The sequence below is a fragment of the Taudactylus pleione genome, unplaced genomic scaffold (assembly GCF_031769625.1).
Source record: "Taudactylus pleione unplaced genomic scaffold, aTauple2 ptg000471l, whole genome shotgun sequence".
NCBI classification, from domain to species: Eukaryota; Metazoa; Chordata; class Amphibia; order Anura; family Myobatrachidae; genus Taudactylus; species Taudactylus pleione.
Window position 1 is genome coordinate 4,868,889 of NW_028284873.1, and position 14,907 is coordinate 4,883,795.

The 14,907-nt window shown below is 43.9% G+C and overlaps 1 protein-coding gene across 1 annotated transcript in view; it reads right to left on the reverse strand.

The window, feature by feature from the left end:
* The window catches only part of MYO1F (myosin IF), a 312,887-nt gene that overhangs the window by 194,480 nt on the left and 103,500 nt on the right, over positions 1-14,907 (reverse strand). The window contains exon 2 of the mRNA XM_088448915.1: positions 8,996-9,133. Coding sequence (XP_088305041.1) covers positions 8,996-9,133 — 138 coding nt within the window. The remainder of the gene's footprint in view (positions 1-8,995; positions 9,134-14,907) is intronic.

Here is a 14,907-nt window from a genome sequence, read left to right on the forward strand (position 1 = left end):
ATCACAGTTGCTAATACGACGCAATCGGCCGATTGATGCGTAATGTGCATGCTAATGCATCGCAGTGCATGTTCGCAAACCGGCCACTGCGATTGGGACTGTGCAGACCCATCGCAGAGTGATTGACAGGAAGTGCCGTCTGTGGGTGGTGATGGGGGGGTGGCGGCCGAACGCAGGCGTGCCAGTGCGTTTCAACGCCGTTACATGGGCGTGCATGAATTAGCCACTGCGATACCATATGCAGCCTGAGGCCTGAAGTAAGCAATTCCCGAGTGAGGTCTGACCTGCCTTAACTGTGCGTATGGGTCCGATGGTACTTGACTGTACAATGTTTTCGCAGTCTTGCTAAACAGTATGGATATGCTTGTAGGTGAAGTGGGCGTCCTTATGTAGTGGTGCGGCGGAATTGGGATCGTTATGGATTAGCATATATTCGTAGTAAAACTGCGTGCGTGCGCTATATTGCGATCCGTAGTGAATCAGGCTCTAATACAACAATGCAATACAAGACTTCAAGTTTGATAGTGTGGTATGCATATTTGATGCATATTTCTATACATAAGACTATCCATCAGGAGGAGAAAAAAATCAGAAGTGACAGTAGTAAAAGCAGACTGGTTATTAACCCACAGACAGTGGGGGTGATTAAATTTAGTGCAAGGTTATACAGGAGGTTATGGTGCACCTCAGAGACATGCGCAAAAGGGGACTGTGTTTACTGTACTATAATATCCAGAGATGCGTGCAGAAGCAAATTACTTGAGGCTGCTACATGCACTATATGTATGGAGTTTGCATGTTTTTCTGTATTTACATGGGTTTCCTCCAGGTGCTCTGATTTTCTCCCACACTCCAAAAACATACTGTTAGATTAGTTGTTTTCTGACACAAAATTTACTCTAGTGTGTATATGGTGTGTATATGTGTACATGTAATAGGCAATATAGATTGCAAGCTTCACTGGGGCAGGGACTGATGTGAATGACTGAAATATTCTCAGTAAAGTGCTGCGTAATATGTGTGTGCTATATATATATAAAGGTAAGATGGACAAAATACGTAGCATTTTTAATTGAAAGGATAGTCTAAATCCAAATTAATTCCAGATTACAAAATAAGAAATATACATCTGCTCTTTTATATAGTATTAGTTACACATGCTCAAACAACACTCTTGGTGATAGCAGTGCAGCAGTAAGTAAAGGGCAATTATATTGCACATCAATACAAGAAATTGTAAAAGAAATATAATAGGCAAGCTTATAATGGGACATTAATATTGCAGAAAAAGAGATTGTAACACAAAGCTGTGATAGTAATACCAGGAGACAAATGTTTTGCATGAGATCTTACTAACTAATTACTCTGTCTAATGTATTCACCAACCTTTCTGGCACCATTGCATGTTGATCTTTCAACCATAACTGATATAGGGCCTGATTCAGACCCACTCGCGAGCGCCTGTCCGCTCGCAAGTGGATCGATGGTCTGCACTGAGCATGCGCACGACGGAGGGAGCTCCGTCGTGCGCATGCGCCAGACACGACGAGCGAAGGACTTTCCTTCGCTCGTTGTGTCCGATCAAAGGGGGCGTGCTGTCAATGTTGATTGACAGCACGCCCCCTTTGGTGGGCGTGCCGGGGGCGTGCCTCCCTGACGGGGGCGTTCCCACGGGAACGCCTCCCGTCAGAAGCCGGCCCACTGACATCACTAGTGATGTCAGTGGGAGTGATTTTGGCTCTGATAGAGCCAAAATCACTCCGGAGCTTGCGGTTGAAAACCTCAACCGCAGGCTCCGGCTCGCAATTTCGATGGTCGCGATGGTCACGACCATCGCGGCCATCAAAATGCACGCTCGTATAGGCTGTGGGTGGTGACAGGAGGTCCAGGAGGACGCTCCATTTTTATGGAGGGCGGCCCTCATTCAGAGCGTGCGCTCTGCTCAGAGTGTACGGCTCTGAATGAGGGCCCAAGTATTATATCATAGGCCCTCATTCAGAGCCGTACGCTCTGAGCAGAGCGCACGCTCTGAATGAGGGCCGGGCTCCATTTTCATGGAGCGTCCTCCTGGACGCTCGTATAGCTGTGGGTCACCACCCACAGGCTATACGAGCGTGCATTTTGATGGCCGCGATGGTCGTGACCATCGCGACCATCGAAATTGCGAGCCGGAGCCTGCGGTTGAGGTTTTCAACCGCAAGCTCCGGAGTGATTTTGGCTCTATCAGAGCCAAAATCACTCCCACTGACATCACTAGTGATGTCAGTGGGCCGGCTTCTGACGGGAGGCGTTCCCATGGGAACGCCCCCGTCAGGAGGCACGCCCCCGGCACGCCCACCAAAGGGGGCGTGCTGTCAATCAACATTGACAGCACGCCCCCTTTGATCGGACACAACGAGCGAAGGCAAGTCCTTCGCTCGTCGTGTCTGGCGCATGCGCACGACGGAGCTCCCTCCGTCGTGCGCATGCTCAGTGCAGACCATCGACCCACTTGCGAGCGGACAGCCGCTCGCGAGTGGGTCTGAATCAGGCCCATAGTGTATGTGAGAATTTTATTTCTTTCTAGACGTGCAAAATAGAAGCAAATACTTTTTCATCCCATCTGAGTGCAAATAATGACACAGACCTGAATGACACAATGTGATAACATTTTTAAAGCATTGATATATTTAAAGAAAATATGTACATTATTTCGACATAGATTTGTACTTTGCTGTTGGATGTGTCATAAATAACCGTCCCTGTATCAGGAGTCTACCTCTTCCTTCCTCCCCTGTCTTTTTCGTGTCCATTTAAGGACTCTCTTTGTATAAACCACAGCTTCTCTCTTCAACTTCTCCCTCCCACACAAAGCAGTTACTTATTAAAACACTGCACATCCTATTGCTGTGGTAGAAAAATATTTGTGATGGTAAAGTTAAGATTTTTGATGTTATGGACACATGAAAAAATAAAAAAGGTTAAAATGAAAACATTGTTACATACCCTTCCCTGTAGATTGCGAGCTCTAATGACAATGACCCTCTCTCTCTACCCTATGTCACAAGTCTGCACATTCCTAATCAACTGTGTATGTTAGTATTCTTTTTGTATGTCTGATTTTTTTGTATGATTTGATGCAACAACTGACCAGTGCTGCAGAGTTATGTGGCACCTTCCGATAGATGATGATGATTATTAAATTGTCATTAAAGCCTCACAACATTATGTATACATTTATATAACTGAGCTAAATAATAGACAAGCAGTTTTCAGTTTTGAGGAAGCAGGAAGACTGTTACCTAATCCCTTTCTTCCTCCAGACTAATTTATTTCGGTGGGAGTCACTCCTCTGACACTTCTGCCATTTGCATCAAACAAAAAGTACCAGATTAAGGTCCACATGGCCTTGAGCTGAAATTTATGAAGGGCCTATTGTGTGCTGCTGCAGGAGGCATGACCAACACCATGGGGGTGTGATCAGTACTGTGGGGGTTTGGTCTACACACACCCACACAATATAATATATATACGTAAACGCACACACACAAAAAAAAATAATCAGATAAAGTATTTAACCACTTAACTGGCTAAAATTTTTCCAAAAAATATCCCAAGTGTCGATTTTTTTATTTATTATCAAATTATGTAAATAACAGCTATTTAAACCTGATTTAATATTTTTTATAGCAAAAATACAAAATCAAGTTTAAATAGATATTATTACATAATGTGATAATATATTTTTTTAAAAAGATAGTTTTATAGTTTATAAAAACAAAATACTTTTACTGTAGTAGAGCCGGAGACGTAGCGTGAAACAGGCAGGACGGAGGAAGGGGGGCGGGATGGAGCGGTGGGGATGGGGGTTGGCGGGTGGAACTGTGGCAAAATGGGGGGGAACGGCAGGACAGAGAGGAGGGTGGAATGGGGGTCAGAGATAAACACTATACAGTATATACACACAGTACACATACACCCACAGTATGACAGTGTGTACATTATACATATATATATATACCCTGTGTGTGTATGTACACTACCGTTCAAAAGTTTGGGGTCACTTAGAAATGTCCTTATTTTTGAAAGAAAAGCACTGTTTTATTCAATGAAGATAATATTAAATTAATCAGAAATACACTCTATACATTGTTAATGTGGTAAATGACTATATATTTGGTTTTTAAAGGAATATCTACATAGAGGTGTATAGAGGCCCATTTCCAGCAACCATCACTCCAGTGTTCTAATGGTACATTGTGTTTGCTAAGCGCGTTAGAAGACTAATGGATAATTAGAAAACCCTTGAAAACCCTTGTGCAATTATGTTAGCACAGCTGAAAACGGGCTTGCTCGTTAGAGAAGCTATAAAACTGGCCTTCCTTTGAGCTAGTTGAGTATCTGGAGCATCACATTTGTGGGTTCGATTATACTCTCCAAATGGCCAGAAAAAGAGAACTTCCATGTGAACCTCGACAGTCTATTCTTGTTCTTAGAAATGAAGGCTATTCCATGCGAGAAATTGCCAAGAAACTGAACATTCCCTACAACAGTGTGTACTACTCCCTTCAGAGAACAGCACAAACAGGCGCTAACCTGAGTAGAAAGAGAAGGGGCACAACTATGCAAGAAGACAAGTACATTAGAGTCTCTAGTTTGAAAAATAGATGCCTCACAAGTCCTCAACTGGCAGCTTCATTAAATGGTACCCGCAAAACGCCAGTGTCAACGTCTACAGTGAAGAGACGACTTCGGGATGCTGGCCTTCTAGGCAGAGTGGCAAAGAAAAAGTCACATTTGAGACTGGCCAATGAAAGGCAAAGATTAATATGGGTAAAAGAACACAGACATTGGACAGAGGAAGATTGGAAAAAAGTGTTATGGACAGATGAATTGAAGTTTGAGGTGTTTGGATCACAAAGAAGATCATTTGTGAGACGCAGAACAAGTGAAAAGATGCTGGAAGAGTGCCTGATGCCATCTGTCAAGCATGGTGGAGGTAATGTGATGGTCTGGGGCTGCTTTGGTGCTGGTAATGTGGGAGATTTGTACAAGGTAAAAGGGATTTTGAATAAGGAAGGCTATCACTCCATTTTGCAATGCCATGCCATACCCTGTGGACAGCGCTTGATTGGAGCCAATTTCCACCTCCAACAGGACAATGACCCAAAGCACACCTTAAAATTATGCAAGAACTATTTAGGGAAGAAGAAGGCAGCTGGTATTCTGTCTGTAATGGAGTGGCCAGCGCAGTCACCAGATCTCAACCCCATTGAGCTGTTGAAGGAGCAGCTTGACTGTATGCTATGCAAGAAGTGCCCATCAAGCCAATCCAACTTGGGGGGGTGCTTCAGGAAGTGTTGGGGAAATTTCTTCAGATTACCTCAGCAAATTAACAGCTAGAATGCCAAAGGTCTGCAATGCTGTAATTGCTGCAAAAGGAGCATTCTTTGACGAAAGCAAAGTTTGAAGGACAAAATTATTATTTCAAATAAAAATCATTATTTCTAACCTTGCCAATGTCTTGACTATATCTTCTATTCATTTTGCAACTCATTTGATAAATAAAAGTCAGTTTTCATGTAACCCCAAACTTTTGAACGGTAGTATATATATATATATATATAGATAGATAGATAGATAGATAGATAGATAGATAAAACATGTAGAGGGGCACTCACAATTCCAATTCAATAATGCCAGGGTGCCTTCCTTAAAGTAATGTAGAAATGCGAAGTCTGTCAGAAACAGCAACAGGCGGCACTCCACAGACTTTATAAATGAAGAAAAGTGACTTCATTCACCAACGTTTCAAGACCTGTGCGGCCTTGTCATCAGGGTGACAAGGCCACACAGGTCTTGAAACGTTGGTGAATAAAGTCACATTTCTTCATTTATAAAGTCTGTGGAGTGCCGCCTGTTGCTGTTTCTGACAGACTTCGCATTTATATATATATATATATATATATATATATATATGTAAAGATCAGGGGCGTTATTATAATGTGTGCAGGGTGTGCAGGGAACACCTACCGTCTGGGGCCGGCCCCACTGACATCACAAGTGATGTCAATGGGAGTGCTTTCAGCTCTGATAGAGCCAAAAGCACTCCAGGGCTTGCGGCAACGACACCCTACCACAAGGGTTTCGTCGCAAGTCCGATGGTCGCGATGGTCTTGACCATCGTGACCATCTTCCTGGCCACTCGCTATAGCTGTGGGTAGTCACCCACAGCTATACAAGCGGCCAGGAGGCCGCTCTAAAAATTCAGAAGGACGGCCCTGATTCAGAGCGAGCGATCTGTCAGAGCGTCTGGCTCTGAATCAGGGCCATAGGGTGCTAAATGCTCCTTACTTCCAATAATCTGGCAGGTGCCACTGTTCCTGTGGGGGAGGGGAGGTTGTGGCCTGCGGTTGGGGGCGGGGACTTGTACGGCCACTGGCAGGCTGCTCCTGTAGCAGGAAAACATTTTCCTGTCTGCAGCAGCACAGCAAATGATGATGGGCCTATATTACTGGGCGGCCTGTAGCTGAAGCTTCACCCACCCCGTTGTTAATCTGGCCCTGGAAACAACACAACTGTGCTTAAACTGTATTGCACCAAGTAGCTGAATAGTGAAATACTGAGAAGCTATGGAAAGCAGGATTATATAACACTGAAATGTTGATCTAGTGATTGGTTGCCTATGGAGCTCCTTCATTCAGGAGTTGGCTCTTACTTGGGGCAATACATCAGACATTACTAAAGCTGGGTAAACACTACGCGATATATTGGACGATTTGTCATTTTGAGCCAAATCAGAAGGACAAATCGTGCATATCGTGTATGCCAATTGTGCTCTCCCGCGGGTCTCATGCGATATCGTGTGATTGGCTGTGCTGCATGTGTGGCTGTGTAATTCTTTAATGAAGGACGGAACGAGTGATCATTCTGTCGTTCATTAAATTTTCTAGTGTGTATCGGTAATCTTGCATGGTCCAGGGTGAAGGTAAATCGCCCCAACCATATGCATGGTTGCCAGGTCGTCTAGTGTCTAGCCTCATAGGCAAATGCAGGGGGAGTGTCTGGTAGCCTGGAAACCCCCCTCCCCAGGCTACATCATGACCACAATATAAATAGTATATAATACAATTTTACTAGTGCTGAATGTTCTTCTCAGTATCACAAATGAAATAATAAGCACGACCTGTGGATCTTTTGTGTCAGTCAGTAATGATTACCCCTGTGCACCAACTAGGAGATCTGGAAAACATGCACTGTTAGGGTTGCATTGCTATAGATCATCTATAGGGTTAATTATTTTTTATGGGTAGAGCTCAGTGGGCATCTCATGGGAAGATGCGCTACCAAAGTAATACACTGGCTGCAGGAAGGTTTGCTAAACCTCAACTTGGGAAAAACCAGTGTAACTAGTTCAGTCCTAAATACTGTCTATTCTATCAGTAAGTGCAGTAATATCCAACCAGGGTTGGACTGGCTTACATGGGTACAGAGGAAATACGCTGAGGGCCCCACCCCTTCTCTAGGAGTGGAGCAAGATCATGGATGAACTTGGGTGCCTGATTTGTTTCTAGCAAAACTTCACCAAGATTAGCCCTCCTGCCAATCTAAGTGTGTGGTCCTGGCACACCACTGTCCCCTCTTTTATAAAGGGGCCCTATTCTTTGCATGTGCTCTCTATTGGAGGTCTAAGTCCCCCTGTTGTGGCTGGCCATAACCCCTCTGGTGGCTTCCCACACCTCTTAAGCTAGGGCCCTTACCACTGCATTCCCTGGTGAGCCCTTCCTGCCCCTGTCTGACACTGAACCAGTGTATCAAGGACACATTTGTGTGTGGCAGTCAGTGGCAGAACTTCTCCTGGAGCAGCTGCTTTACGCAATACTGTTCCATTGGCTCTTGCTCTGCTGAGGATACTCAATTTGTAATTTCAGTTCCAGTAAAGGTCCAAAGAAGCCCTAGTGCATATTCAGAACAGCAGAGCAAGGTGCCACCAAAGTGCAGAGATCAGCATCATTGGGTCTGCAAACAATTTTCTATCTGGTCTAGGTACTAAACTGCTCCTGTGACAAGAATTAAGGTGTGATAGTAGAAAAAAAAGGTGCAGGTTAAAATGTTATTTGAAATCGAAGAATTAGTAAGATTACTGTTTTAACCAAGTGTTGGTTCAGAAAAATTATTATTATTATCTTTGATTTAAATAGTGCCACACAGACTCTGCAGCACTGTACATAGTAGATGTGCAGAAGCTGTATAGAAAAGGCTGGAAAAGTTTGAAAACCACGGCATGGGCTACATGCAGCTTTATTTTCCCAGAGCAAAGTTTTTAAGTCACAACATTAATTGTCCCATCATTTAAACCCAAATTAGCAGGACATATAGATATAGGTTGCTATAACAATTTTGCATTATTTGGAACCTAAAAGGGTACTATGCAATTATAACATAAGCATAAATAAAAAAAATCAAAGGATATTAAATACCGTAGTAATTACATTTTGATTGCATGGATACATGAAAAATAGGTTTGACAACAATTATATAAGTATTTGATATCAATTAACCCTGAACTTTTATTGAACATATTTACAGATTTAAATATTGGTTGAATAAAAGTTAGAGCTGCATTTATTATAAAGAGGGTAACTAATCAGGAAGGAATGCATAGAATATTTAAAATTTTAATATCTTGATTAAAAAAAAACAATAAAGAACTGTGTACATATAACCTGCTGCAATGTAAACCTAAATCCCAATGAACCTACAATAATAATAAAAAATACCTGACCTGCTAGCACAACTATAAATAAGATAAAAAAAAATAATATACCACTACCACAAGTGCCAAATCAAAAGTCCGAACCACCCACAGCAACAGTTCAATATGCCTGCTATATATATATATATATATATATATATATATTTTATATATATATATATATATTTATATATATATATATATATATATATATATATATATATATGTATATATATATTTACACATACTAGGGAAGGATACGAAAATGTAGTCATCCATGTATCTTTTCTTGAGGTTCTCCACTATGGCATCCTCTGTGATTTTGGAGAGGAGCACCATATCATCAACTCCACTTTGCTTGACATTTTGGCTCTGCCAATGATACCTTTCTTTGCTACCCTAGAAAAAGAGAGAAAATTGAAATATCATGTTGAGAGATCCTGCAAAATGTTGTGCAACATACAGTATGGTACAATTTATTCATCAGTGAGGTAAGACATTCAGTAATCAAAGTTTAGCAGTGTAAATGCTGCATTGGTGTTATCCCACAGCTAAGCTTCATAATGAGTAACTAAATAAAATGTCAGACACACTAAAGGTAAACAGAGTAAATAAAATTGTAAGAAAAAAAGAGGAATGAAAAAATAATGTAGACAAAGATTACAAGAGGACATTTTGGGGGGTATATTTACTAAAGGTCGATTTTAGTTGAATTTGTATCTTTGTTCTATTTGTAGTAGATTTTTAATCGTCTTTGCAAATCAGAGATTTACTACAGGCAAAACCGACTGTAAAATGGACTATAAACTAGAGATGTGTGCCGACCCCCGTGTTTTGGTTTTGGTTCTGTATCTCATTCTCCTTGTGTTTAGGATCTGGATTTGGTTTTGGATCTTTTTCCTTGGTGTTTTGTTTTTAGGTTTGGTTTTGGTTTTGGATCTCTATTTTTTCCAAAATATTATATAAACAGCTAAAACTACATAATTTAGGCCTGTTTTTGTTCCTACAATATTATTATTATTATTATTATTATTATCATTTATTTATATGCCGCCACAAGTGTTCCGCAGCGCCTTACACCTTACAAAGTACATAAACAAATTGTTGACAAGCAACTTACAGAACAATACAATACAGGACCAGGACATGGATAATATATATTGCTACATTAGCGACCATAACACCCAGCAGTGGCGTAACTAGGGCAGGGCGAGCGGGGTACGTGCCCTGGGCGCCGTGGGACCGGCGGCGTGGGGGGGGTGCCGCCAGCCACGGTACCGGCCCGCCCTAGTTAGCCAGTGTAGCGCCGACCGCAATGAGTGCGGTCAGCGCTACACATTTACACAGGACCGGCGCTAGGCTTCCAGCGCCGGTTCTGTGCTGCACAGCTGAGCCTGTTCCCTCCCCCTGAGTGCTTGCGCAATAGCGCTAGGAGGTGGGCTCAGGCTATGCATAACACACGCATCGCCGCCAGCGCTGGCGGCAATGCGTGTGTTAAACAGCAGCCAATGAGAGTCAGATAGACTCTCATTGACTGCTGCAGCATCCACTGCAAGAGCCGGGCTTCCGTCCGGCTCCTGCAGTGGGTAATGGGACAGACGTCATGACACCGTGACGTCTGTCCCATAATGCTGAACGTGCCAGCCCGGGAGGACTGGCGGGCGGCGGCGGCGGGAGCGGTGTCGCAGACTGGAGCAGCAGCAGCGTGGATTCAGGTAAGTATATTTTTTTCATATATATATATCTTTTTTAAGCCTATCTGCACTACTTGGGGCACAACGGGAGAGGGGGGTGGCTACTACTGGGGGGACCTCTACTGGGGGTACAACGGGGGAGGTGTGGCTACTACTGGGGGCAACATTATTGGGAGGACCTCTACTGGGGGGGGCTACTACTGGGGGCACTTAATCGGGAAGGGGAACCTCTACTGGGGACTACTACTTGGGGGGGGGGGCTACCACTGGGGGTATTATAAAAGGGGCCTACTACTAGAGGCACTGCACTGGGGGGACCACTACTGGGGGCAATAATTGGAAGGGCCACTACAGGGGGCACTGGATAGGGGGGATCACTATTGGGTGCCTGCATAAGGGGACCACTACTGGGAAAACTGCATGGGGGGGACTACTGCTGGGGGCACTATATAAAGGGCACTGCATAGGGGGGGACTACTACTGGGGGCACTATATAAAGGGCACTGCATAAGGGGATACCACTACTGGGCGCACTGCATTGTGGGGACTGCTACTGGGGGCACTGCATAAGGGGGAACACTACATGGGGCACTGCATTTGGGGGGGCACTACTGGGGGTACTGAGTAAGGGTAACTAATTGGGGGCTGTATAAGGGGGACCACTACTGGGGATACTGTATAAGGGGCACAACTATGGACCTGCATAAGAGGGACCACAACTGCATACTGGGGGTACTGTATAAGGGGTACGACTGTGGTTAAGGTGCATATGGATAGGAATGTTCAGTGTGAAAATAAAGGGGTGTGTCATGTTGACACGCCCCATTTTTAAGTGACTATTCCCATTTTTTTTGCGCACATCGGGGGGGGGGGGTTCCAAATACACTAGTTACACCACTGACACCCAGATAGGCAACAGAGCATAAGCAACCAAGTGTTAGGTGCCCTAATGGTGAGTAAGAAGTAGATGAAACTAAAGTAGGGAGAAGCACAAGAGGGTAGGGGGCCCTGCTCGTAAGAGCTTACATTCTAAAAGGGATGGGAGGGTAGATGGCTTTGATGAAGTAGTGGGTCTTAAGAGCCCATTTGAAGGATTGTAAAGAAGTGGAGAGTCTGATGGGGAGAGGGAGAGAGTTCCAAATATGGGGAGCAGTGCAGGCAAAGTCTTGGAGGCGGGAGTGGGAGGAAGTAATCAGTTGGCATGAAAGGCGGCATGCAATAGTTGAATGAAGAGAGTGGAGAGGAGAGTGAAGGGAGATGAGATCAAAGATAAATATGGGAGAAGATTGGGTGAGGGCTTTGTAAGCCATTTCAGGTATTTCCATGCATTTTTAACCACCTCACAGCTCACAATATTGATTTCACTATTTTTCATCAATATAGGAAAAAGGCTACATCGAGCTGGCTGGCTAAAGTAAGCAACAGAGCAGCGGCACAAACGCATGGCAGTTTAAAAAAATCTAGGACATCTATGAAACATTGCCACACAGCAGTGGCAGACAGGATGGCAGTTTAATAAACTATAATAATGTCAGTCGGCAAGGCCCCAAATTATGCAAAATATAAAGAAAAGAGGTGCAAGATGGAATTGTCCCTCCCACCCACTCTTATGTGGGATATTAAAAAGGACATGCACAGTTTAAAAAACCAAGCACTTTAGCCACTAGGACTGACACTTTTGTGGCTGAGCTCTTTGGTTTGTATGGGCCCCCACAAAACATTTTTTGGAAGGACTACCTTCAATTATTAAGGAGGAGGTTGATGATGAGGGTGTTGGTGGTGGAGATTGCATGTGCTGGTCCAAACTGCTGGTAGCTGATACTGGACTGCTTGTTATTAATTTCCAAATAATTATAATTTTGTTAAACAAATTGCATGAACTCGCTGCAAATGACATAACGGAGGAGGTGCCTAGATGGTTAACGTCCCTTCCTCTGCTAACTTTAGCTTTACAAATGGAACAGATGCCTTCACAACTGTTGTCAGAATTTAGATTCAAATAATTCCACACCCAAGACGTTGCTTTTCTGGCTTTCTTTTTATCATGAGCAAGAACTGCTGCCACTGGTAGCTGATTTACGCAAACAACATCCTCATCATTAACATCTTCATTAGCATCAGATAGGACACACATTTCCCCCTATCCTCCTTTTGCACTTCCTCCACACTATCATCCTCATTTTCTATTATTTCACCATCTAATACTGGCACAGCCGTCATGGCATCAGTGATCCGCTGGGAAACTGGGTGACAGCTGTTATACTTACTTCCTCTGTCAAATGGCTGGTTAATAGTCAATTGTTTTTTTAAATTACTACTAGTAGTAGTCTTCTTGGTCCCTTTCTGGGATGAAGATTCATCCCCAGCAGCAGCAACAGGCGTAGCACTCAAGGATCCTTCTGAGGAATCACGGATAGGAGAGGAGTCAGTCATGCTTATGAAATAGGATGCAGGACTACTTCCGATCACGAATGAGGATGTTGATGATGATGCAGGTGTTGGTGGTGGAGATTGCAAGCGCTTGGATCCAGATAGAAGGGAGCAGCTAGGTGATACTGCACTGATTGTTGTTCGTTTTTTTGTCCCCAAAGTTTCAGAATTTTAAATGCCCTTTCCAATTTGATGAATGCGCTCCAAGGGACATAACAGGCAGGGGGTTCCTAGATGGTTATGGTCCTTACCTCTACTCACTGTTACATGGCAATGGTTACAAATGGCTTGGCAAAGGTTGTCTGGATTTGGGTGGAAATGATTCCACACATGAGAAGTGGATTTTTTGGTCCTTTGCCCAGGCATGCCAACAATGGGATTTTTCCCACCATGGGCAACAACTGTTGCCTGATTTACAGTTTTTACACAAACATCCACTGCATCAACATCCTCATCATCCTTGTTGTTATCGCCAACTACATAAATATCCTCCTCATCCTCATCGTGCAATTCCACAGAAGCATCCTCGATTTCTACGTCAGCATGTTGACTTGTGCTGCTCATCCCCACATATGCAGAGGGCACACAAATGGTGGAAGGAGGATCCTCTTCAAGTACAGTATTAGAAAGTTCAGGCTCACACATGGCAACCGTGGACACACTTGGACTCTCCTCTGGGATTTGTGATTTTGCGGAGCACACATTTGGTTCCGGTGTCTTACTCGTCTTAACAATTTAAATTTTTTTTGTACCTCTCCTACAAGCAGAAGGGCTTAAATCATCACTAGACCCACCAGTCATAATTAAAGGCCAAGGCCTTATCCTTTCCTTGCCACTTAGTGTAGTGAGTGGCATATTGCCAATTTTTTGTTTCTCTAAAGCTGACTTAGCTTTAGATATGTTTTTCTTTAACAGGGTAAAAGTTTATTTTGTTACGTGTCCTGACTTAAGCCCTGGTGCATCGGCCTTCATAGATGACGTTGACGGCCTTGCATCGTCATCATGACTGCTGCCGGCAGTTGCAAGACTGGTATGTGGATCCTGCTTTCCTGTCCTCTATACTCACTGCGGTCTTACAGCAGTGTCACCAAGCAATTATAGCGCAGTTAAGTTGCGGCTAACGCACATAACCAACCACACACACAGAAAATTGTTTTTATTTTTATCACACTGGGGGTAAAGATAACACGCACACACAAAAATAGTTTTTATTTTTTTCACACTGGGGGGGAAGCACCCCTGAGTGAGACAGCAGTCCCTTGATAAATGAGACACAGGCAGCACAGCACCCCTGCGCACCTACGTTGCTGATAAGTGTGGCTAACACGCACACTCAATAAATTTTTTAATTTTTTCCAAACTAGGGGTGTGGCTAATATGCACACACAAATTTTTTTTTTATTTTTTTCACACTGGGGGTGAAGAGCACCCCTGAAAGAGACAGCAGCCCCTTGATAAATGACACAGGCAGCACAGCGCACCTGCGCACCTACGTTGCTGATAAGTGTGGCTAACGCGCACACACACACAGAAAAAAAATTTTTTTTTTTCACATTGGGAGTGAAGAGCATCCCTGATGGACAACATAGCAGCACAGCCAGCCAGCCCATATGGATAACAGCCAGCCAGCCCCTATGGACAGGACAACAGCCAGCCAGCCCCTATATGGACAACAGCCAGTCCCCATGGACAACAGCCAGCCAGCCCCTATGGAGTGCACAGGGCAACAGCCAGCCCCTATATATGGACAACAGCCAGCCCCGCCCCCTATGGACATAAGCAGCAAGCCCCTAAGTGACAATGACAACAGTAGCCAGCCCCTATGCAAGGCATTAGCAACAGCACATTCACAGCCCACTTTCTCTTCACTCTCCACAGCCGGAATGAAAAATGGCAGAGATCGCGGGACCTTTTATACAATCCAAAATCCGCTCATCTCTACTATAAAACAAATTCCTGAACAAAACTGAAAATCGGCGAAAAATCGATACTTTTACATAGATGACTACAGGATCCTGAGATTTACTAATGGTCGGTTTTAAAATCAGA